Raw genomic sequence first — 23,941 nt, 5'->3', positions numbered from 1 at the left:
ACCACCATTGTATCCCTTTGTGCCCATTTGTATCTGGGACCAATTCAAGGTGCTCACATTATTGCTTAAAGCCCAAAATGACCAAAGTCCCAAATATCTGAAAGGCCATTTCCATCCCTACTGACCTTCTCAGGTGTTGGGGAATTGTGTCCTAGGAGAGGGTTTTCTCTGTGGCAGCCACCAAATTGTGGGATGCCTTCCCTACAGAGGTGTGACTAGCACCTTCACCAAACAGCTTCACCCAAGATGCACCTCTTTATCCTAGTCTTGGACCATTAAGGTACTTTTTTTCCTGGGACTCACCTTTATAAGCTGAAGTTATATAGACCCCAACCCATTTGGAGCAGTTTCATGTGTTTTACCTTGGTTTTATTTTGTTTTTTAAAATAAGTGCACATTCTATTGCTGTAACCTACCCAGGGACCTTATGGTGAGGGGCAGGTAAGAAATCTTATAAAATAAATAGGAATTAGCTAAGTGCTAATGGGTTCAGCACAATAAGCAACTCCTTAGCAATGCATGCTTCCTTAGAAGTAAGTCACAATAAGTCAAATTAGACTTACTACTTACCTTTGCAAGTGATGTGTTTAGGATTGCAACATCAGTTTCATTTAGGAATAAACGGGTCACACGCTACCCCTAGTGGATATCTCAAGAAATGCTTAGGAGAAGATGCAGACTGGAAAAGATACTGCTTTTATCTTCCCTATAATTAATGAGAAGCAGATTTTTAAAGTTCACATCTGCCTACCGGGCAGCATAAGGGAAAACTGAATACTTGTATTCTGTTTGGTCACCCTAAACTGATCTAAAAATCATTGATTTTAACATACTTTATGTCTCTCATTTGCAAGAACCAATACGGTAATAATATTCTAGACCACAGTGTTGCAACTTCCATTGAGAAAGCTGTGTTGGCTGGTTGCTGCAGAACCTAAGATTCTTGTGATATTGGAAAGCTGCAGTCTTATAAAGCTTAATAATAATAATAATTTATTATTTATACCCTGCCCATCTGGCTGGGTTTCCCCAGCCACTCTGGGCGGCTTCCAACAAAATATTAAAATACAATAGTTTGTTAAACATTAAAAGCTTTCCTAAACAGGGCTGCCTTCAGATGTCTTCTAAAAGTCTGGTACGGTAGTTGTTTCTCTCTTTGACATCTGGTGGGAGGGCGTTCCACAGGACAGGTGCCACTACTGAGAAGGCACTCTGCCTAGTTCCCTGTAACTTGGCTTCTCCCAGTGAGGGAACCACCAGAAGGCCCTCAGCACTGGACCTCAGAACAATGGGGGTGGAGAAGCTCCTTCAGGTATACTGGACTGAGGCCATTTAGGGCTTTAAAGGTCAGCACTAACACTTTGAATTGTGCTTGGAAATGTACTGGGAGCCAATAGTAAACAGCTGCCCTGGATACAGAATTGACCTGCACCTCCATGGACAGCTGTGAGTCCAAAATGACTCCCAGGCTGCGCACCTGGTCCTTCAGGGGCACAGTTACCCCATTCAGGACCAGGGAGTCCTCCACACCTGCCCGCCTCCTATCGCCCCAAAACAGTACAGTGGTACATCTGGATACAAATGGGATCCGTTCCAGAGCCCCGTTCACATCCAGAAGCGAACGCAACCCGCGTCTGCACAGGTCACGATTTGCCGCTTCTGCGCGTGCGCTTGATGTCATTTTGACTGTCTGTGCATGCACGAGCGGCGAAACCCAGAAGTAACGCATTCTGTTACTTCTGGATCGCTGTGGAGCACAACCGGAAAGTGCTGAACCTGAAGCAACTTCAACCCGAGGTATGACTGTACTTCTGTCTTGTCAGGATTCAACCTCAATCCATTAACCACCATCCATCCTTCAACCGCCTCCAGACACACAGGATCTTCACCACCTTCACTGGTTCTGATTTGAAAGAGAGGTAGAGCTGGGTATCATCTGCATACTGATGAACACCCAGCCCCAACCTCCTGATGATCTCTCCCAGCGGCAGCATGTAGATGTTGAAAAGCATGGGGGAGAGGACAGAACCCTGAGGCACCCCACAAGTGAGAGCCCAGGGGTCTGAACACTCATCCCCCACCACCACTTTCTGAACACGGCCCAGGAGGAAGGAGCGAAATCACTGTATAACAGTGCCCCCAGCTCCCGGTCCCTCTAGACAGTCCAGAAGGATGTTATGGTCGATGGTATCAAAAGGCGCTGAGAGATCCAGCAGAACTAGAAAACAGCTCTCACCTTTGTCCCTAACCCGCCGGAGATCATCGACCAGTGCAACCAAGGCAGTTTCAGTCCCATGATGAGGCCTGAATCCTGACTGGAAGGGATCCAAATGGTCCGCTTCTTCCAGGCGTGCCTGGAGTTGTTCAGCAACCACTCGCTCAATCACCTTGCCCAAGAATGGAAGATTTGAGACTGGGCGATAGTTGGCCATTGTGGCCGCATCTAAAGATGGTTTTTTAAGAAGTGGTTGGATGACCGCCTCTTTCTGCAGGTCTGGGAAGGCTCCCTCACAGAGAGAAGCATTCACCACCCTGCAAAGCCCATTGCCCAGCCCTTCCCAGCTAGCTTTTATAAGCCAGGATAGGCAAGGATCAAGGAGACGGTGGTTGGTTTCACTCATCCAAGCAGCCTGTCCACATCCTCAGAGGTAACAGATTAGAACTGATAGCATATTAACTACTGAGATAGCTCAGTTGGCAGAGCATGAGATTCTTAAGCTGAGAATCACGGATATGAACCCCACACTGGGCAAAAAAAATCCTTAATTGCAGTGTGTTGGATTACATGACCCTCATAGTCCCTTCTAACTCTACAATTCTATGATTCTATGTTAAGTATATTGTTGTTATTAGTTTAGCAATCTCCATTACATGTATTACACATCCTCCTCAAGCAGAACTGGTTTCCTGCATTAACAGCAGGCAGAATTGATTTGCAGTGGTGCAAAAACTCTGCCCCACCAGACCTACCTAAGCCCAGCATGGGGCCTAACTTGGCCCAAATATACCCACCAGCCCCACACCTAAAATCAGGTAAGCACCATGGCTCAGTGGTAGAGCACCTGTCTCACATGCAGCTGGCCCAAGGTTCAGTCCTCCAGCATCTCCAGGTAGGCCTGGGACTGTTCCCTGACTGAAGCCCCTGACAGCTGCTGCCAGTCAGTGTAGATAATACTGTGCTTGGTGGACCAATGTTCTGACTCAGTATATAAAGCAGCTTCCTATGTGTCACGTGTGGTGCCAGGTGTGGAGCAGGTAAAGGCATGTCTGCCAAAGGACACTCCTGATTGTTCTTTGTTTGGCCACTGTCAAACAGCTGATCAGGAAGGGATTAGCTGCGCTAGGAAGTCCCCCACTGAGAATTGCTGGCCCCCATCTGCGCTATATAGTTTAAAGTAGGGTGATAAAGTAGGGTGCTCACTGGAAGGACAGATCGTGAAGCTGAGGCTCCAATACTTTGGCCACCTCATGAGAAGAGAAGACTCCCTGGAAAAGACCCTGATGTTGGGAAAGATGGAGGGCACAAGGAGAAGAGGATGACAGAGGACGAGATGGCAGGACAGTGTTCTCGAAGCCACCAGCATGAGTTTGACCAAACTGCGGGAGGCAGTGGAAGACAGGAGTGCCTGGCGTGCTCTGGTCCAGGGGGTCACGAAGAGTCAGACACGACTAAACGACTAAACAACAACAGTCTGATAAAAGTAGGCTTCCCCAAAGAATTCTGGGAGCTGAAGTTTAGGACGTAGTGTACTGCTGAGAGTTGCTAGGAGACCCCCTGTTGCTAGGAGACCCACTCATTCACAGAGTGGTTTCACAACCCTTCTTTCCCAGGGAACTCTGGGATTTGCAGCTCTGGGAGGGGAATTGCCTCCCAACAACTCAGCGCCCTGAGCAAAATGCAGTATCCATGATTCTTTTTCGGAAGCCGTGGCTGCTTAAAGTGGTACCACGCTGCTTTAAAAATGCATAGCGCAGATCGACTCTCCGGAACCATAGAACGAATCGCGGACTATAGACTAGATAGGTAACCAACCCCTAAACGGTTTTTAAGGTGCCAGTCCATTTGGGAGCCGCTGTCCCTGGATAGGGGCAGGCTTTGGGCATCTTTGGTTTCCAGCGAGAAGTCAAAATTTGGCGCCCCCAAACGGATTTTCTCAGTTATGGGTCTGTTCAATTTTGCGGCGCCCTGTGCGGGAGAACCATCCGCACCGCCCTAAATCCGACTTCTGCAACTCCGCAGAAAGGGGAGATGTATAGCTGCGTCCGGCGACCACCACTCTTTTGCTTCTCCCGGAATAAAAGATCGCTGGCTGTTTAAGTTTCTCGCCATGCGGAAGAACGCAGTCAGCATCACATGCGGCGGCTTAATCTATCCCAGCCAATAGGTCGAGAGCAAAGGTCACGCTGTTGCTTTTCTGCAGCGCTTCGAAACTCACCGATGGCAAACTTTGCACAAAGGAACTCCGGAGAGGCGCTGGCTGGAGGCTGCGCTGAGACGCGGAAGGAACAGAAGGCTCAGAAGGGGAGGAGGAGCCCCGAGGGCGGCTGCGCCTCTGCAAGGTGCCCCAGCGGCTTCCAAGCTGGGAAAGGCCTGGGGAGCACCTGGTCCGAGCCGCTGCCCCCCGCCACCCTGCAGGTACGCTTGGGAAAGGTAAAATGAAAAGCGTTGGGAACTTCCCCGCCCTCCCCAAACTGCTTCCTCATCCTTTACTGGAATAGCTAGGATTTCCTAGGGGGATTTCTTTTTCAGAAGCCCCAAAAAGAAAGCGTACAGGTGTCTAAACGTCAGCACCCAGGGAAGGTAGTTCGAAGGCTAAGTGGAACATGAGATGGTGGTTTTTCATGCAAGACGCCGGATCATTCTCGCGCTACGCTGAAGTCAGGGCTTTCGTCGCAGCGTCTCAGAGTTCATTTTACAGACGGTCGCGTAAGGGTATGAACTTCAGAAAGTTGCCCCTTGGGATTCCCCAGAAAAACTCGGGAAAAGCCATCGTTTCCCGTCTTTGGGAAATGCTACTACTATTGACAAGGGTCATAATAAGGGCAGCGCCGATTCGGGGTATACAAGCGGGTACCCAGCATAGGGCACAGGAGGTGCGTGCGTGCGTGCCCCGAGATCTACCTGCGGGGGAGGCATCCTCATGGTCGGAGCTGCTGCAGCTGCGGGCGTCTTTGCTTCCTCCTCCTCCTCCCCTCCCCTCACCTCCCCCGGTCCCTGCTGCAGACAAGAGATTCGCTTTCCCGGACGAGGCGCAGGTGGCACTTGGGGGAGGGAAGCTGCAGCCGGGTCACAATCCTGCGGGCGCTTCCAGAATCGAGGGTCACGGTGGAGACGAGCTGGCTCATGCACCCTGAGTGCGCAGTGGCGTGGGGGTGTGTGTGTGTGGATTTTGTCCTCACTCATGGTGCCATATTACCCAAGTTCGCCTCTGATAAGGGTTGCCAAGCATTTTGAACACAATGATAACTACTATTAATATAAATGCTACATATCAATTCATCCACGTGTAATTCCTACTTCAGAAGTACAGTAGATTCAGTTTAAAGCATGGCTTTCTCCCACTTTTTATCCTGCAGTCACAACATTCCTAGGTAGAAATGAACAGCTTGAGGGGATCAAAAGCATTATGTTGTATGTTCATTACATGGATGAACATTGCAAACTGCTCTGCCTGCATGTTGCTGAATCCACACCTAAGACATTCAAGCTCAATTTGTGTGTTGGGGTCATGCCCAGAGCATATGAAATAAGAACAAAGGATGGTGCACTTGAGTAGGTCCAGAGAGCATTTATTTCACCATTGAATCATAATAGCTTGTGTTTGGACTGTTGGTATGCCACTATGCATTAGCACAGTGCAGCAAGAGAGAGCCGAGAGGTCTGAATTTAGGCCATTTACACATAAGTAGCCATAGGCAAACCAATATACTTGAGCTTAAAAGGTAAAGGGACCCCTGACCATTAGGTCCAGTTGTGACCGACTCTGAGGTTGCAGCGCTCATCTCGCTTTATTGGCTGAGGGAGCCGGCGTACAGCTTCCGGGTCATGGGACCAGCATGACTAAGTCACTTCTGGCAAACCAGAGCAGCGCACGGAAACGCCGTTTACCTTCCCGCTGGAGCAGTACCTATTTATCTACTTGCACTTTGACGTGCTTTCGAACTGCTAGGTTGGCAGGAGCAGGGACCGAGCAACGGGAGCTCACCCGTCACAGGGATTCAATCCACCGACCTTCTGATCGGCAAGCCCTAGGCTCTGTGGTTTAACCACATATTACAGCTTAGTTAGCTGTAATATGGAAACAATTAAAGCAGGCAATCTGGTTCTGTCTCTTGGGTGTTGTGTTGGAGGAGTAAGACAAGTGGGAGGCTATAAGGGCTGCTTTTCTTAGCTACCATAAAGTTATGTCTGTGTGAGTTATTACTGTTTAGGAGGAGCTGCTTTAAAAGAACAGCAGCCTACTTTACAGGGCTGTTGCAAGGATAGCTAAAATAAGAAGGGCTGCCCAAACAGAGGGCATTTGCATGGAGACTTGAGTTCCAGAATCTCTCTGATGCCCCCCAACAGAAAAATAACCCTGAAAGTTGTTATGTTGGCTGAGGAAAGAAGTCACAGATCAATAATCCCTGTTTATCCAAACTACGGTGGAAAGGGAACAAAGGAGAGACAACTGTGTTTGCATTTTGGAGCTTATTTAACACTTTTGACAATCGGAAAAGAAGTGTCAGAAGCCTATTTTAAAAAATACTTTAAAATCAGAGCAGAATTTGCCAAAGTGTTCGCCAGAGGGTGCTGGTGCTGCCAGGTCATTTCCTTCTGCTGAAATTAGGTCTGAAATCAATAGAATAGGTGAGAGGGTGTGTGGGGTATGTGTGCAGATGTGCCCAGGGCCCAAAACGTTGGGCAACCCCTTGAAAAAGATGTTTGTTTCACATTGTATGTCTGTGTACCTCTCAAAATGTGTCTCAACAACACCAAGCAAAAGGAAACTTCAATTCATCTCTGGAGGAAAAGAAGTGGGTGTTGTTCTTTTTGGCTCTGGAATATTTAACCTGTGTGTCTCTGACAAACAGGTTTTAGATTCCCCAGAGTTCCCTGAGAGGAGGAATTGATTATTGAACCACTCTGGAATTGTAGCTCTGTGAGGGGGAATAGAGGCTCTCCTACGCACTCCCATAGCCCTTAATGAATATACACTTTCCATCATTCTTTGGGGGAAATCCATGGTTGTTAAAAGTGGTACGATAATGCTTTCAATGTATAGTGCAGATTGAGCCAATGACAGTGTCTCACCAGTATGACAATATTTCACGGTGTTTGACTTACAGAAACAGTCAAATTTCAAATAACTCTGTATATGATGAATAAGCACACATCCCACCAGGGAATGGCATAATAAAATCTGAGCCATCCTAACTCAGTTCAGAATTATGTCTCTAAACACCCTGATCATTTATTGGAAAAATAGTTCTCATTGTTAGCATGCTTGGGCTCTTTCTTGAAAGTGGTCTCCAGAACCACCAGAGTCTATTTTATGCTCCATTGAAAAGACACAGTGTATATCTAACAGCAAGCACTCATCTATACAGTGCACAGTATATGAGATATTTTCACTACCAAGTATTGAATGCTCTGCAAATGCACACCCGCCCATGAACATATTATAAAGTAAAAAGCAAAATGGAACGAAAAGTTCAAAAATGTGAAGTAGAGAAAGCTTTACTTTGACAAAGGCTGCATTCCTATCCGCACTTATTCAGAGGGTCTTCTGAATAAGGTCATTCAGTGAGACTTACTTCTGAAAAGACATGCACTGGATTTCACTGTTAATTAGATCTGGCTGTGATAAATTTTGCACTTTGTCTTGCACTTAGCACAGACTAATCTAATTAAGTCCTAATCTTAATTAAGTACACCCAGTGCCTCCTGCACTCTATCTTAATACAAACTGCAGGTTTGCAGCACAACTCCCCTCTATCCCCTGTTTGTCTTACAGACCAGCCTAAAGAGGAATTCTGGAGTCTGGACTACATGCAATTTTGCTCACTAATCTGTCACACTTTAGTTGGTTCTAATGAATGAAGAACTTCCTGTGCTGCTGGGTTGTTTTTCTTCAAATGACCCAATCTTGCCGCCAACCATTGTTGTGAGTTTCAAAAACCGTATTGTGTAGAGGCAACAGTGGAGCAATAGAAATCTGCACTATACATTTAAAGCAGTGGCACTTTAAATAGTCATGCTTCCCCCCCCCAAGGAATCCTGGGAAATGTAGTTTGTTAAGCGTGCTGAAAGTTGTTAGGTGACTCACTTAATTCCTTCACAGAACTACAGTTCTCAGAGTGGTTTAACAGTCAATCCCTCTTCCCAGCTAACTATACTGATTGTAGGAATAGGGGTCTCCTACGGCGGTTCGAATCCCCGCAGCGGGGTGTGCTCCCGTCGTTCGGTCCCAGCGCCTGCCAACCTAGCAGTTCAAAAGCACCCCCGGGTGCAAGTAGATAAATAGGGACCGCTTACCAGCGGGAAGGTAAATGGTGTTCCGTGTGCTGCTCTGGCTCGCCAGATGCAGCTTCGTCACGCTGGCCACGTGACCCGGAAGTGTCTGTGGACAGCGCTGGCTCCCGGCCTATAGAGTGAGATGAGCGCACAACCCTAGAGTCTGGCAAGACTGGCCTGTACGGGCAGGGGTACCTTTACCTTTATCAACCTTCAGTACCCATAACAAACTATTCCTCTGTGCTGCAGGTATGCATACAACCTTAAAGACCATTGCTTAACAATGGCAGTGTAGACTTGCAGTGGAACCCTAACCTTCTCTGGCCAAATGGTTGCCGCTTGCAGTTGTCAGTTTCGCAATAAGTGTTTTCTTCCTCCTTTGTAACAAAACTAAAGTTTCTGTTCCCCTTTGCATGCAGAATCAGGAAGCCCTGCAGCACTGAGACCTCAGGAGGAGCTTCCTTCTTATCTACACAGGAAAGCAACACATTGAACATGTGGCTCTTCCAGAAGCTGACAGTGACTTAACGGGAGAGTCAGGAAAAACCCAGGGACTTTTGGGGATCGGTGCACTCTGGAGGAGACGACATGGCAGAAAAACAAAGGGAAGATGGCTTGGAAGAGGGACAACAGGTGCTTCCAGGTTTTAAGCCATGCATGCAGGAAGACGCCACCCGTGCTCGGCCGCAGACTGCTGTTGGCAGCCAGTCTCCCAGGCCCAGCAGCCGGGCTGAAAGCTTAATTCTCCGACGAGGACAGTTGTTGTCCAACTTCAGCAGAAGCATGAACAGGTCGAGCAGGCGTTCGGGAAACTGGGCAACGGGGGTGGACACAGCCAGACTATCAATAGGTTATGGTAGCACGAGAAGGAAGGGACTGAAGGATAAGCTCTTCCAAAGCAGCCAGGCCAAACCCATGTGGGTGACAGCTTCCCATCAGGAGAGCGTTGTGCTGGACACCCAACCAGATCAGGAACCTCTCATGGATGGGAACAATGATGACTTGTCCTTAGCTCTGGATCCAGTGGAGCACGAGTGGATGTTGACTGTCGCCCAAGGAGACGCAGAGAGCATCCTCAACTTACTGACCAAGGACCCCAGCCTTCTCTCCAGGAGAGACTTTGTGACAGGCTTCTCTGTCCTCCACTGGCTGGCCAAACATGGCCGCCATGAAGACTTGATTGAGGTGATTTCTTTTGCGGAAAGGAATTGCTACCCATTTGATGTCAACATGCCCTCAGCCAGTGGCAGACTAACCCCTTTGCACCTAGCCGCCCTCCAAGGCCATGAGATGGTCATCAAAGTGCTGGTGGGAGCCTACGGAGCCAATACAAGCCTTCGGGACCACAACGGCCGCAAGGCGTGGCAGTACCTCCGAGAAGATGCTTCCAGAGAGTTAAAGGAGCTCTCGGGGGCTTGCGAGGAAGACCTGGCCCAGCTAGGAACTGGAAACGCCAACAACAACTGTGCTCCATCAGCGCGAGGTGGAATTGGCATGTTCAAGGGGGACAGCAAGGAAGCCAGGGGCAGAGGACACAGCCAGAGGGTCACGCCCAGACTGTCTTATTTCAGGAACAAGTTCAGACAAGCCATTGCGTTCTTCCAAGAGCGTTAGATGCCTGCTCAGTGGTTGAGGCAGTTGGACTTGTTGGCTGTGAGTGGACTGTAATCAAAGCCATTAAATGAGAGGGTGGGACTGTAGAAGGAGGAAGCACTGGAGGTGGCTGTTGTGAGATTGAGATACGTCGCCAGAGGGGGATAGCTTCAGCAAACCTGCCTGCGTTTGCTTTTTGGCCTCAGGTATGAGATCCAAGGCCTGAAATTCACAAGGAAGGGGAGGGGGAGGGGTGACAAAGGGGATTGGTGTGACAAAGTGGGTAAGGCTAAGTTTGGGGAAACCCCTATTTGTCTCCTTGTTCCCCAGAAAGGAACCTGCAGATAGGGGAGGGGGTGACACAGTGGATTGGTGTGACAAAGTGGGTAAGACTAAGTTCGGGAAAGCCCCTATTGGTCTCCTTGTTTCCCAGAAAGGAACCTGCAGATAGGGGTGTGCGTGCAGTGTGCTGAAAGCAACTGTAATTCTGCACTAAGAAAAATAAATTCTGCAACCTGTGCAAGGTTTGCTCCTGTGGGAAAAACCTGCGTATTTTTCTCTTCTTTCTTTCATATTCCCAGAAAGAGAATAGGGTTTGCTAACAGCTCTCAGCACCCTCAGGACCCTAGCTTATTCCCACATTGCAGGGGGGTTGGACTAGAGCAGGGGTCAGCAAACTTTTTCAGCAGGGGGCCGGTCCACTGTCCCTCAGACCTTGTGGGGGGCCAGACTATATTTTGGGGAAAAAATGAATGAATTCCTATGCCCCACAAATAACCCAGAGATGCATTTTGAATAAAAGGACACATTCTACTCATGTAAAAACACGCTGATTCCCAGACCGTCCATGGGCTGCCTTTAGAAGGCGATTGGGCCGGATGCGGCCCCCAGGCCTTAGTTTGCCTACCCATGGACTAGATCCCTGGAGCCCTTTCCATATCTACTGTTCTGATTCCCCACCCCCAGTGTAGTTCTAGCTAACAGTAAGTGGGAATAACTTTCAGGGTGACTCCAGAGGATCATTCTCTGTTTCAAATAAAGGACTGGGGTGTTGGAGTCGGGGAATCCTAGCCAATTTGAAGGCTATTTGTCTCCATCAGATATAAGGGGGCACATAAACTTCCTCTCAGAACTTGACAAGAACCAACTTTGAGATGTTTACATGTGTATGTAAAAAAAAAAAAAGGACCATTCAGACTTCTAGCACTACACAGCTTATGAAGGGGCTGAAGGAAAGAGAACCAAACTAGGGAGACCTGCAACAAAATGCACTATGGTGTGCTCCTACATGCGTCTGCAGCCAGCCACACCTCCCTTACAGTCCCTGCTTCCCAACACTTTCTCTACATTGTGGCCACAGAGCTCTGTCACCATTAGGAAATTGGGCTTCATTCTGGAGCTCAGTTGGACCCAGCTCTGTGATGTCTGAAGCATCGGCTGCATCATCTTCAAGTACTACATGGGCTTCACTTTGTTCCAGGTGAGTACTCCTCACAAGGTGAGGCAGAATTGTCTGTAGCAACAGTTCTCAAAACTCCTTCCCTCCCCAGCATGGACCACTTGAAAATTGTTTGGGAGTCTTCCTTAATAGGGACGCGGATGGCGCTGTGGGTTAAACCACAGAGCTTAGGACTTGCTGATCAGAAGGTCGGAGGTTCGAATCCCTGCAACGGGGTGAGCTCCCGTTGCTCGGTCCCTGCTCCTGCCAACCTAGCAGTTTGAAAGCACGTCAAGGTGCAAGTGGATAAATAGGTACCGCTCCGGCGGGAAGGTAAACGGCGTTTCCATGGCTGCTCTGGTTTGCCAGAAGCGGCTTAGTCATGCTGGCCACATGACCCGGAAGCTGTATGCCAGCTCCCTCGGCTAATAAAGCGAGATGAGTACCGCAACCCCAGAGTCGGCCATGACTGGACCTAATGGTCAGGGGTCCCTTTACCTTTACCTTTCTTCATAATTAAGAGCATGAGACTCTTAATCTCAGAGTTGTGAGTTCAAGCCCCATGTTGGGCAAAAAGATTCCTGCATTGCAGGGGGTTGGAGAAGATGACCCTCACATTCCCTTCCAACTCTATGATTCTATAAGCAACTTCAGTTGAGCGGATCTGTCCCTCTTTGAGTGCCGTTTTGGCTGTATAAGGATATGAACTCATAGATGAGTTTGCTAGTACATAGGAAATTACAGCAATTTGCTGTGGTCACGATGGCTGGAGCTGAAGGAAGTCTAGCAACATCAACCCCTTCTTAGTTGCCCTTACCTTAAATCCTAGCAGAATGCACCCACTCTGGAGCTGGGCACATCTCCAAGTAATGGCAAGGGCACTAGACTGCTGCTGCTGGCACACCCACTCACATTAAAAGGAAATAGTCCTTCACACAGCATATAGTTCAACTATGGAAATTCACTCCCACAGGAGGCAGTAAGGTAAAGGAAAAGGATCCAAGGACGGTTAAGTCCAGTCAAAGGCGACTATGGGGTTGGGGCGCTCATTCAGGCCAGGGGAGCCGCTGTTTGTCCACAGACAGCTTTCTGGGTCATGTGGCCAGCATGACTAAACAGCTTCTGGCGCAACAGAACACCGTGACGGACGCCAGAGTGCACAGAAACTCCGTTTACCTTCCTGCCTATTTATCTACTTGCACTGGTGTGCTTTTGAACTGCTAGGTTGACAGGAGCTGGGGCAGAGCAATGAGGGCTCACCCCATTGTAGGGATTCAGACAACCAACCTTCTGATCGGCAAGCCCAAGAGGCTCAGTGGTTTAGACCACAGCGCCATCTGCAGGAGGCAGTGGTGACCACCAACTCGGGTGGTTGACCACTGTGAGAACAGGATGCTGGACCTAGGTGAACTAGGTCAGTTTTTCCCTAACTTGGGTCCCCAGCTGTTTTTGGACTACAAATCCCCATCACCCCTGATAGCTAGGTATGATAGGAGTTGCAGTCCAAAAACAGCTGAAAACCCAAGTTTGGGAAATACTGAACTAGATGATCCAACATGACTCTTACATACTTATCCAAATGAACTAATAGCAATGTACACACCAGCTTGTATGTATGGTTTAGTTGTTTTGGGAGCTGCATTCTTCCCAAAAGGATGTACCAGATAAACAAACCTTTGAGGGGCAGAGGGAAACAAGAGACTTGCCTCCAGTACCTATTTATTTTCAATGTAAGTACACTTCATCTGGAAGGCTCTCCGGGTCATACATTAATGTGCTTAAATTTGCCCATTTTCCTGTTCTTCTGATCCGATAATCCAGCACACATCTTTACAAACTGGAACTGGTTAACATCAGACTTTACTCCAAAGTCGGCTAGGAGATCTAGGCTAAAGAGGGAGCACATCATTATTTATCGTTCTTCATCTTTAACTTTAACATTTAATTCTGTCAGAATTTAATTTATACATTTCCACCTACAATATGGCATATGTGATTTATTTAGGGCAGGGGTCAGCAAACTTACTGCGCCTTGGGCCGGTGTCTCCAGTGCTGATCGTGTGGTGGGCTGGAGGGTGGGGGAGCGTGTGCCCATATGCGAGTTGGAGGAGCACCGGAAAAACCTTTGCGCATGTGCATGGGCCTCCTCTGACCTGGATGTGCACTGGAAATAACGCTTGCGCATGCGCAAACAATGCTTGCACATGCACACAAACTATTTTCGGTGTTCCTCCGACCCGGAAGTGGGCAGCCGCGCAGCACCGGTAAGAGCGGGTGGCAGCAGCAGGGGTCACTGTGGGCCAGATAAACGAGTCCCTCGGGCCTTATCCGGCCCGTGGACCTTAGTTTGGGAACCCCTGATTTAGGTCCATCACGTTTGGAAGGTGGTGTTCCATGTTGTGTCTCAAAGACCTTGTGTTTTGTTCCTTTGTTGTCATCATTGCTTTCTTTATACAGTTAAATCTCCTGGCACTGTAAATACAAAACTTACAAGCTCAACAGAAACCAGAAAGCTATTTCCTTGTACAGCAGCCTCTCCACTGTTTACTCTGCTTAACAGTATTGACAAGATGCATTGATTGCTTTCTGAGAACCTACAGAGTTCAACCAGCCTTTTTATTCTTTCTTCCCCCAAATGCTATTTGAGAAATACAAAATAAGCTTTAATAGAATCCGGTTATGTTTTCTTTTAAAATATATTGAGCCAATCCAGGCAGGGTGGGGAGAGATAACTCCAGGGGTCAGCAAACTATGGCCTGGGGGCCGGATGCAGGCCCCTGTCTTGCGGACTCTGCCACCTGCTTGGTCAGTCCGCACCCACTGCGCTGACTTCCACGACGCTGGCACAGCTTCTGGGCGGGCAGCAACGCTGGCACTGCTTCGGATTGGCTGCAGGAAGCTTCTGCAGCCAATCCAAAGCTGCGATGTTTGGATTTGTATGCAAGGGAGGCAACGGCACAGAGCAGCATGGAGGCGGCGCTGACACCCCCAGCACCTGAGCGGCGCTTTCCCCATGGCGACAGTGTGCGCTTGGCAAGGGCCCCTGGCTTCCCCTTGGCCTCCTCCTCCTCTTCTGCCATTGCTGCTCCTGCTGCTTCTCCTCCTCCCCGATGCCGCTGCACCAGCCGCAACCCCTTTCCGGGTAGGTGGGATATGAGGAAGAGGCGCTGCCGCCATTGCAAGTAACTGGGCTTAGGCCTCAGGCGGGGGGCTGCTCTCCGTCTCCCCACAGCAAAGCGGAGGGGACGATTGTTGCAAGATTTGTGTGGCACCTACACGGAGCCAGCGATTATGCACGCAGAGACCTTGCCACAATATTGTGACCGTTGCGTGGTGCGCACTTACCCAGGAGTTGTTGCGCTCAGGTGGGACGTGATGTCAATTTAACTTTTATGCAGAGGGCAGGCCCGCTGGAATGAATGGACCCGGGTTAGGCATGGCCACTCATGTCAACGGGTTTACTCGAGTAAAAAATAGGGGAGCGACTTCCGCATAAATATGCATTTTTAAAATATATCCCGGCCACTGGCAAGTGTTTGAGGGACAGTGAACTGGCCCCCCGTTTAAAAAGTTTGAGGACCCATGGATAACTCCAGAGGCAATACTGTGAAGTCCCACTGGAGGTTTTAAAGAGTCTGGATTTGTAAATTACATCAACACCAAGAATATTACCAAGTGGAAAAACCATGAAGATTAAGAAATGTTATTTCTGTGGCCAGATATTAAATTTCTGAGTGCATGCCTGTGAATGCATTATTTTGTGTGTGTGGATGTGTTCTCCATCAAAGTGAATTGGAAGCCTTAAAAAAAAGCCCTTATTAGAGCAGAGGTTGGGAAATTTTGGCTCTCCAGATCTTGCTGAATGACAACTCTCATCATCTGTGACCATTGGCCACAGGGCTGATGGAAGTTGTAGTTCAGCAGCACCCAGAAAGCTTTGTTTCCCATGCCTGAATTGGATCACCAGAATTTTGAGAGTACTTTCTTGTGTATCATATAAAGTGTTTTATGTAATTGCACATAATCCCCTCCCTCAGCTTGTCCTTGCAGCGTTCTTCTCAGATTCTCCCAAGAGTTTTTGGCAAGGGTTTGAAATTCACTGGTAGAGCACAGGCGTTGCATGCTAAAGGTTCTCTAGTTCAAGCTCACATCTAATCCATGGCTTTTCAAAACTCTTCCCTTTTTTTGGTTCTTTATTGGTTACATCTGAGGTGCTCTACCCCACCTCTATGCATTTCTGCCCCCATTTCCAGCTTTTGCTTGGTACTTCCTTAGCCAAAGCCTATGGCATTCCAATCCCACTTCCAGCCGTGGAGGACGGCGATTGTCACTGTGGGGTTTTGTTTTTTGGCCAGCTTGTTTCAAACTATTCACCCACCAAGACACAGTTGGAAATTCTCAGCCTTCAATGCAATACATGCCAATTTCACAGCTATTAGCCTTTTGTACTGCTGCCAGCTCCCCTTGTGTGTAGCAAGTATAAACAGTAAATCCAACCAGAAGTTGCTAATTCGCTAGACTATGTGGAATCTCATATTTATTAATGAGCTTCTCTCCACTGGCAACAAGAATTCAGCCAGTACGCATGGGACTGAGAACCAAAAGACATACGCTAACACAATGCTTTTCATCATTCAGTTTTTAATTCATTAATATTTGCAATAACAAATATTTTTACAAAGGGGGGAGACTGCACAGCACAAGACAGAATTCCAGCCCTGATAATGTGGCAGGTTGGTAGGAAGAGACCATTCTGGTGCTTGAGAGTTTGATGGAAGATTCAGTGTTGTGCCGGGAAGATTGGAGCTGCTTCTCCTTACAGGCCGAGCTTGGTCCTCCTCCAGTGTCTCCTTTTGGAGTTGTACCTAGAACAAAAGGGACATGATTAGTAAGCAAGGCACAGCTCTGTCTCTCCAGCAGACCAAAATCCCAGGCTGTGTTAAGCAAATAGAAAGCAAATGAACTGGCCACCCCCTTGCAAATTACATATGGCACTTTTCAAAGGGACCCACAGCTGTTAGCAGAAGAAAGTGTGACTTTCCCAGAGCCATTTGTGCTCCCCTGCTCCCTCTCACATGAGCACATATTAATATTGTACTATATATGTGAGATAATTTCAAGAATTCAGAAGCTACTTAAACACACATGCACATACCCAAAACCCTATGCACTAAGTACTGCTGCATTTCCTATTCTAACAAAATTATAATTTTTAACCAAAATAGTTTTACATTATGGGGGGAAATAAGTTTAATTTCTAAACTTAGAATTTAAATATTTTAAAAATACTACTTGTGTGATTACCTTCCTTTTCCATCCTAATTAAGCTAACAATTCCCCTTCCTGTAGAAGAGGCTCTTAAATACCAGCCTACTTAATTGAATGGGTGTGGGTGAATTTTAACTAAAGCTTTTGACTTATCTATTAGAAATCTGAATCAATGTCAACTGGTGTGAACTTAAACTTGGGATACATTGTGGGGGCAGCTCTTTGTCCCCAGTAATAAATAAAAATGAGTCTAAAACACCAGCTTTTGGGGTCTGGCAAACCACAAAGAAACTACGGGTGTTTGGAGAATGGCACACATGTGTGTAGCAGGCTTTGGGAAAAGGTATGGCAAGAAGGCAAAAAATATGCACACATTATGCATCACTGACTACTACCTTTGTCTATGCAGCAGTGGCACCAAGCTGCGCACAGTGAACAGAGTTGTACTGATGGAGTTATCAAGCAGTAGTTCTAGCCACTGAAAGTCTTCATGGCTTGTTTTTGTGGGGAAAGAATTCCTTATTATTGCACAACATAAATTCTGATTTTAATTCCTTTTGAGAGGGTTGGAAAGATGGGACTTCTGGATTATCTTTCACTGATAGAACCTGGCCTAATAAAAACACAGCCCTTCATTCACAACCATAGAGGCATTTTCCCTAGAAAAGCTTCCATTGGTCATTTTCACTGGAAGTGTTCATGTTGTTCGGGCTTTCCTTGCACACCTGTCACTGTTAAAAAGGGAGTCTGATTTCACCAGAACAGGTGAGATCGATTCCTAAGTAACAGAATTGCTCTCAGCAGGGACATGGCAGTGCTCCCACAGAATGAAGCACTGTAATTGCAGCCTGCTTTGGGAACACACTTTATCTGGAAAACTCACCTCTGAACAGCTGATATTGGAGACAAAGCTCAATAATTCCAACACCACAGCCAAATTATAGCTAGTGGGTAGGTTATGGAAAACCCATCATGCTCAAAGGAGGCGTAAAAAGAAACAGTAGGAAGAGAAAGTGTTGTAGCAAGAAAACACACACGAAAAACTGAGTAAGAATGGACCCTTTAATGCTGAAGTTCTAGGGTATGTCAATAGAGACCTTCAATATAGCAGGCCTGCAAGTCACACAAAGGGTTGGTTCTGGGAGTCCATGTACAAAGGCAAAATCATGCCAAGTCAGGAAACCCCCAGAACCCCAACCCCCCTGCGTCTGTGTGCAATGGGCCTTTCCCTCTGCGAAGGTTGCACAGTATCTTGGATGGCCCCTTCTGACCCCTTCCCCGGCCAGGCTCTCTATGTATTTGTGGCAGGACCACTGCAGTAAAAGGTTCATGTGAAGGTTAAAAAACGAACAAAAGATGTAAGCTGGAAGTTCAACCAACCAACAGAAAGTCCTGTTGCCAATAAGAGGAAAGCACTAAAGAGAGTTCACTGTGGCATTTACTGTTCAATCAGCCAAGAAAGAAACTCATGGCTGCTTTCCTTATGGGCAAAGGATAGCATTCAGCACTTTCAGAAAGATCATGCCCATGGTAAAGAATCAGTTAGCATAGAAGTTTGTAGGGGACAGGGTTCTGCATTGAGTGCACTTACACCAGGAAGTGCAAGCTTGATGCAGTATTCCCAAGCAGATGAATGATAAACCACCAGGAGTGGGTATTTCCCATCCACAAGTAGTCCAAGGGAGCTAAATACTCCAGCAGGACCCGTTTCCATGCCTAGAAGGCAATCCCCATACCTGATTTTATTGCCAGTTTTCATGCGGATCCATTGCGGAATGGGCCGGTTCTGCTTCTGCTTCTTAGCAAGAAACCGCTTGATCTTGAAAGTTTTGTGGGAAGACTGGCAGGTTGGAAAGAAAAGATAAGGAGTTTTAATTATTATATCTCACCTTTTCCTACTGGGGGCTCAACGCCAATGCTTAGAGGCAGTAGAAGATGCCAATAATCAACATCTGGAGGGCCATAGGTTCCCTATTAGGCTCCACTGTTAGACTAGGGAGGGATTCCCTTTCTGAACTACGTATTTACAGCTCAGCTATGCCAATGAAGCGGTCGGGTCTTCCCCAAAAAATAATCTCGGGAGCTGGGGTTTGTTAAGGTTGCTGAGAGCTGTTTAAACCACGTTAGGAATTAAAGCTCTCCGAGGGGAACAGGGGTCTCAAGCAAGGCTCAGGAATCCTAAATAAATTACAGCCCCCAGGATCCTTCTGGGGAAGCTGTGACCGTTTGAGGTTGCGTGATGCTGCCGCCACAATTCTAATAGTGCAGTTGGGGCGAAGGGGAGGCAACTCAGCCCAAAAGTTTACACGGCCAGCCCCTCTCAATCTCTCGGAGTGCAACCTACCTCTCGGGATTGTTGTGAAGATAAATATATTGTGGGATATTGGTCCTGCCGCCCTTTCCCTCCCATCTATTTTGTACTGGGCTCCCCCCATCTCCTTGCAATGGACGAACCAGGATATCAGGGAACCCTTCCCTTCCCCCAAATAGCTACTAGACTTCTGGGGTTTGGACGAGGATGGGCGTCTCACACTAATTCTACGCGGGGTGCCATGGGGATGGTTAGCAAAGCTGCCCCAGCGGAGGATGGCAACGGATTAACTTACCATACTGAAGCACCAACAACCGCTCACCACAATGGCTACAAACGAAAAGAGGAAGAGGAAGCGACGCAGAGGCTGATGGGGGAAAGAGGCGGCGTCAGGAAACGGTTCTAGATGGCCCCTAGGGTACATACGCGGAAGTGCCGTCAAAAGACGGCAGCGCCCTCTGGCGGCTCCAGGAGGCCGTTGCCGGCTTCCGAGCGAACACGTGCGTGTTTATTAAAAAGTGTGCTTTGAGCTTTGCAACCCTTAAAGCAGTGGTTTTCATCCAGTGTGCCGTGGCACCTTGGGGTGGGGTGCTTTGAAGGGTGGTCATGGGTGACGCAAGCAACACTAGCCTCTGTCCCTCTTTCCTCCCCTCCCTCCTCTGATGCCCTCTTGCATCTCTGCCCCCCCAAGCTTGCACAGCTGTTTGTTGTAGCAGCTCTACTACAAGCTCCCCAGGTGAATGGTGCCTCTGGGGCTGGCCAGGGGGGTGCTGGTTGCCAGGAGATGAGTGTGATAGGAATTTTGAGGTCTTAAAAGGTAAAGGGACCCCTGACCATTAGGTCCAGTTGTGGCCGACTCTGGGGTTGCGGCTCTCATCTCGCTTTTTTGGCTGAGGGAGCCGGTGTACAGCTTCCGGGTCATGTGGCCAGCATGACTAAGCTGTTTCTGGCGAACCAGAGCAGCTCACGGAAACACCATTTAGCTTCCCACTAGAGCGGTACCTATTTATCTACTTGCACTTTGACATGCTTTCGAACTGCTAGGTTGGCAGGAGCAGGGACCGAGCAACGGGAGCTCACCCCATTGTGGGGATTCAAACTGCCAACCTTCTGATCGGCAAATCCTAGGCTCTGTGGTTTAACCCACAGCACCACCCACGTCCCTTTTTTGAGGTCTTAGATATATGGTAAAGTTTGTAAGTGTACCAACAAAGCACGTACATAGATTAGCACAGGAAGACCGACTTGAAACCATTTTGATTCCCAAACTGACCAAATGTTTTCACTGCAAGAAGGGAGTGGGGGAGGGGTGGTGGTCAGGGAGCCTTCCCATTGTCTCAGGAATTGAGTAATCAGCATTTTAATGGGTGACAGACTATCAGGAAAGACAATCAGGAAAGGCAATCAGATAACCTGGCAAACAGGAAAAACAACATTCAAATTTCTATTTTAGACTGCCTTTTCTGTGATGTAGGTATGATGTATCTGGGGGGTGGTCTTAGGCTATACCCCTTCTGTGATGTATGATGTTTCTGGGGGTGGTCTTGATCTACAGGGTGGCAATTTCAAAAGTCTATATAAGGCCTTGCGCGCCATTGTTCGGGGTTCCTCCTCCCTCCTGTGTGGAGTGAGTGAGGACCCTGTTGCAACAGATCAGTAAAGATCAGGCTTAGTAGCTGCTTTGCTTCTCAATATTCTCTGGTTGGCCTCTGTTATTTTCTCCTACCAATAGGGAACATACGTAAGGACTCTATATGGGCTCTTGGATACCCCATAAGGGAAAAGGGCAAATTTTTGTTTACAATATGAGTAAGCAAGTAAGTGGGTAAGAGAGCCCAGCCAGCTAGTCCACCAACCTTTGCTGTTGGGAATGGACAGACAAGTGGGAGACCAGGCAGGCAAGCACTATGCTGGCCTTTCTTGTGCTTGCTGTGTGCAAAGACTGCATGGGAGCCGAGTGCCTGGTGCCGAAGGGGAGCCTTTCCGCTATGCGAGCCTGGCAGCACCTGCTGCTGCCACCCAACATAAGGTGCTGACCTCACGCTTATCTTTGGCCAGTCTCTGCTGGGCCACTAAGGCTGGGGGCATTTTCTTCCCAGCCCCCTGTGGGGCAGTGGGGGGAGGCACCTCTCACAAGGCAAGGCAGCTGAAATACAGTCATACCTCTTGCTACGTTTGCTTCAGGTTGCATGTTTTCAGGTTGCGTCCCGCGGCGACCTGGAAGTACTGGAAAGGATTACTTCTGGGTTTTGCCGCTCGCGCATGTGCAGACATGCAAAATGACATCATGTGCAGAAGCGGCGAATTGTGACCCACGCAGACGCGGGTTGCGTTCTGCTCACGTTGCGAACAGGGCTCCGGAATGGATTCCGTTTGCAACCAGAGGTACCACTGTATATAATTGTCTAAAAGCAGAGGATGACTCCTACTATAGATTTGGGCTTGCAGCAGCTAAAGCAGATAAAAGCCGGCCTGTTAACTGAATCCTCAAAAGGAGAGGTGGGCAGCCACTGGATAAAATGCAGCTGCTGCTTACTGCAGCCCAGCAAACTCAGGCATTTGAAAACAAAGCTTTTAAGGTGCTAAAATGTTGTTGTTGTTGTTTAGTCGTTTAGTTGTGTCCGACTCTTTGTGACCCCCTGGACCAGAGCCCGCCAGGCACTTCTGTCTTCCACTACCTCCCGCAGTTTGGTCAAACTCATGCCGGTAGCTTCGAGAACACTGTCCAACCATCTCGTCCTCTGTCATCCCCTTCTCCTTGTGCCCTCCATCTTTCCCAACATTAGGGTCTTTTCCAGGGAGTCTTCTCTTCTCATGAGGTGGCCAAAGTCTTGGAGCCTCAGCTTCAGGATCTGTCCTTCCAGTGAGCACTCAGGGCTGATTTCCTTAAGAATGGATAGGTTTGATCTTCTTGCAGTCCATGGGACTCTCAAGAGTCTCCTCCAGCACCATAATTCAAAAGCATCAATTCTTTGGCGATCAGCCTTCTTTATGGTCCAGCTCTCACTTCCATACATCACTACTGGGAAAACCATGGCTTTAACTATACGGACCTTTGTTGGCAAGGTGATGTCTCTACTTTTTAAGATGCTGTGTAGGTTTGTCATTGCTTTTCTCCCAAGAAGCAGGCGTCTTTTAATTTTGTGGCTGCTGTCACCATCTGCAGTGATCATGGGGCCCAAGAAAGTAAAATCTCTCACTGCCTCCATTTCTTCCCCTTCTATTTGCCAGGAGGTGATGGGACCAGTGGCCATGATCTTCGTTTTTTTGATGTTGAGTTTCAGGCCATGTTTTGCGCTCTCCTCTTTTACCCTCATTAAGAGGTTCTTTAATTCCTCCTCACTTTCTGCCATCAAGGTTGTGTCATCTGCATATCTGAGGTTGTTGATATTTTTTCCGGCAATCTTAATTCTGGCTAGGGATTCATCCAGCCCAGCCTTTCACATGATGAATTCTGCATATAAGTTAAATAAGCAGGGAGACAATATACAGCCTTGTCGTACTCCTTTCCCAATTTTGAACCAATCCGTTCTTCCATATCCAGTTCTAACTGTAGCTTCTTGTCCCACATAGAGATTTCTCAGGAGACAGATGAGGTGATCAGGCACTCCCATTTCTATAAGAACTTGCCATAGTTTGCTGTGGTCGACACAGTCAAAGGCTTTTGCATAGTCAATGAAGCAGAAGTAGATGTCTTTCTGGAACTCTCTAGCTTTCTCCATAATCCAGCGCATGTTTGCAATTTGGTCTCTGGTTCCTCTGCCTCTTCTAAATCCAGCTTGCACTTCTGGGAGTTCTCAATCCATATACTGCTTGAGCCTTCCTTGTAGAATTTTAAGCATAACCTTGCTAGCGTGTGAAATGAGTGCAATTGTGCGGTAGTTGGAGCACTCTTTGGCACTGCCCTTCTTTGGGATTGGGATGTAGACTGATCTTCTCCAGTCCTCTGGCCACTGCTGAGTTTTCCAAACTTGCTGGCATATTGAGTGTAGCACCTTAACAGCATCATCTTTTAAAATTTTAAATAGTTCAGCTGGAATACCATCACTTTCACTGGCCTTGTTATTTGCAGTGCTTTCTAAGGCCCATTTGACTTCACTCTCCAGGATGTCTGGCTCAAGGTCAGCAACCACACTACCTGGGGTGCATGAGCCATCCATATCTTTCTGGTATAATTCCTCTGTGTATTCTTGCCACGTCTTCTTGATGTCTTCTAAAATACTAACTAACAAAAAAAATACTAAGTGCTAAAATACTAACTAACAAAAACCAAGACAAACTGTGGAGCTGCCTCTAACAAGGTCATCCATGTTTGATGCATTGGTACTTTCACACTTACAAATAGGTCTAAAATGCTAATTGCTCTACTTTTTGCAGTATTGCAAGTGTAATAAACTCTAACTTTCGAGAAGTCAAAAAACATGGGTCTTCACAAAGTCATGGCGTATAAACAACTGATAAGAGGAAATACCATTGAGCAAGTTAAGTGATTTAAATACCTGGGCATTTATATCCATTATAAGGCTGGCTGGGTAACCTGCATAGAATTTGCTATTAATGCTGCAAAAAGTAGTGTGTCTGTGATCACTCATTTCCATTATTCCAAAGGGAATCAGTATGTTCCAGCAGCCCTGAAGGTATTCAATGCCCTCAACTACTGTTCAACACAACAACTGCATGGTATCCCAGTTTGAATAAACGCCTTCAACAACCAGGCTACCGCAAGTCTTCAATCAGTTTTCCTCTGAAATCCCCCCCCCCCCGCTATTCTTTGTCTAGAAATAAACCAAAGACTTTTAGAAATTAAAGCATGGCTGCTATGATACCCAGCTCT

The 23,941-nt window shown here is 47.7% G+C and overlaps 2 protein-coding genes and 1 non-coding gene across 4 annotated transcripts; 1 reads left to right on the top strand and 2 right to left on the bottom strand.

The window, feature by feature from the left end:
• The first annotated feature begins 3,834 nt into the window (after window positions 1-3,834).
• Window positions 3,835-10,652, top strand: SOWAHD (sosondowah ankyrin repeat domain family member D). 2 transcript variants are annotated; one of them, XM_053374647.1, is made up of 2 exons: window positions 3,835-4,636; window positions 8,917-10,652. In XM_053374647.1, exon 2 carries the CDS (start codon window positions 9,086-9,088, stop codon window positions 10,109-10,111), a length of 1,026 nt encoding a protein of 341 aa, XP_053230622.1. In that variant the 5' UTR covers window positions 3,835-4,636; window positions 8,917-9,085; the 3' UTR covers window positions 10,112-10,652. The 2 variants fall into 2 exon arrangements, with proteins under 2 accessions (XP_053230622.1, XP_053230621.1); XM_053374646.1 differs by having other exon boundaries at window positions 3,835-4,651.
• A 5,500-nt stretch (window positions 10,653-16,152) lies between these two features.
• RPL39 (ribosomal protein L39) lies at window positions 16,153-19,546 on the bottom strand. The gene is made up of 3 exons (XM_053374657.1): window positions 19,403-19,546; window positions 18,533-18,636; window positions 16,153-16,393 (listed from the first exon to the last, which is right to left on the bottom strand). Exons 1-3 carry the CDS (start codon window positions 19,529-19,531, stop codon window positions 16,345-16,347), a joined length of 282 nt encoding a protein of 93 aa, XP_053230632.1. The 5' UTR covers window positions 19,532-19,546; the 3' UTR covers window positions 16,153-16,344.
• On the bottom strand, window positions 17,520-17,651 carry LOC128407054 (small nucleolar RNA SNORA69). Its single transcript, XR_008328702.1, has one exon. It is a non-coding gene; the product is annotated as a small nucleolar RNA SNORA69 (small nucleolar RNA).
• Window positions 19,547-23,941: the final 4,395 nt, after the last annotated feature.

Source organism: Podarcis raffonei, chromosome Z (genome assembly GCF_027172205.1).
Source record: "Podarcis raffonei isolate rPodRaf1 chromosome Z, rPodRaf1.pri, whole genome shotgun sequence".
Classification (NCBI taxonomy): domain Eukaryota; kingdom Metazoa; phylum Chordata; class Lepidosauria; order Squamata; family Lacertidae; genus Podarcis; species Podarcis raffonei.
This window is presented reverse-complemented; position numbering and strand designations above follow the sequence as displayed.

Coding starts and splice junctions, on each gene's coding strand:
- SOWAHD (XM_053374647.1), top strand. CDS start 9,086: ATGGCAGAAAAACAAAGGGAAGATGGCTTGGAAGAGGGACAACAGGTG.
- RPL39 (XM_053374657.1), bottom strand. CDS start 19,531: ATGTACCCTAGGGGCCATCTAGAACCGTTTCCTGACGCCGCCTCTTTC. Junction 18,637..19,402: donor GTTGTTGGTGCTTCAGTATG/GTAAGTTAATCC, acceptor CCAACCTGCCAG/TCTTCCCACAAAACTTTCAA. Junction 16,394..18,532: donor AAAACTGGCAATAAAATCAG/GTATGGGGATTG, acceptor CTTTTGTTCTAG/GTACAACTCCAAAAGGAGAC.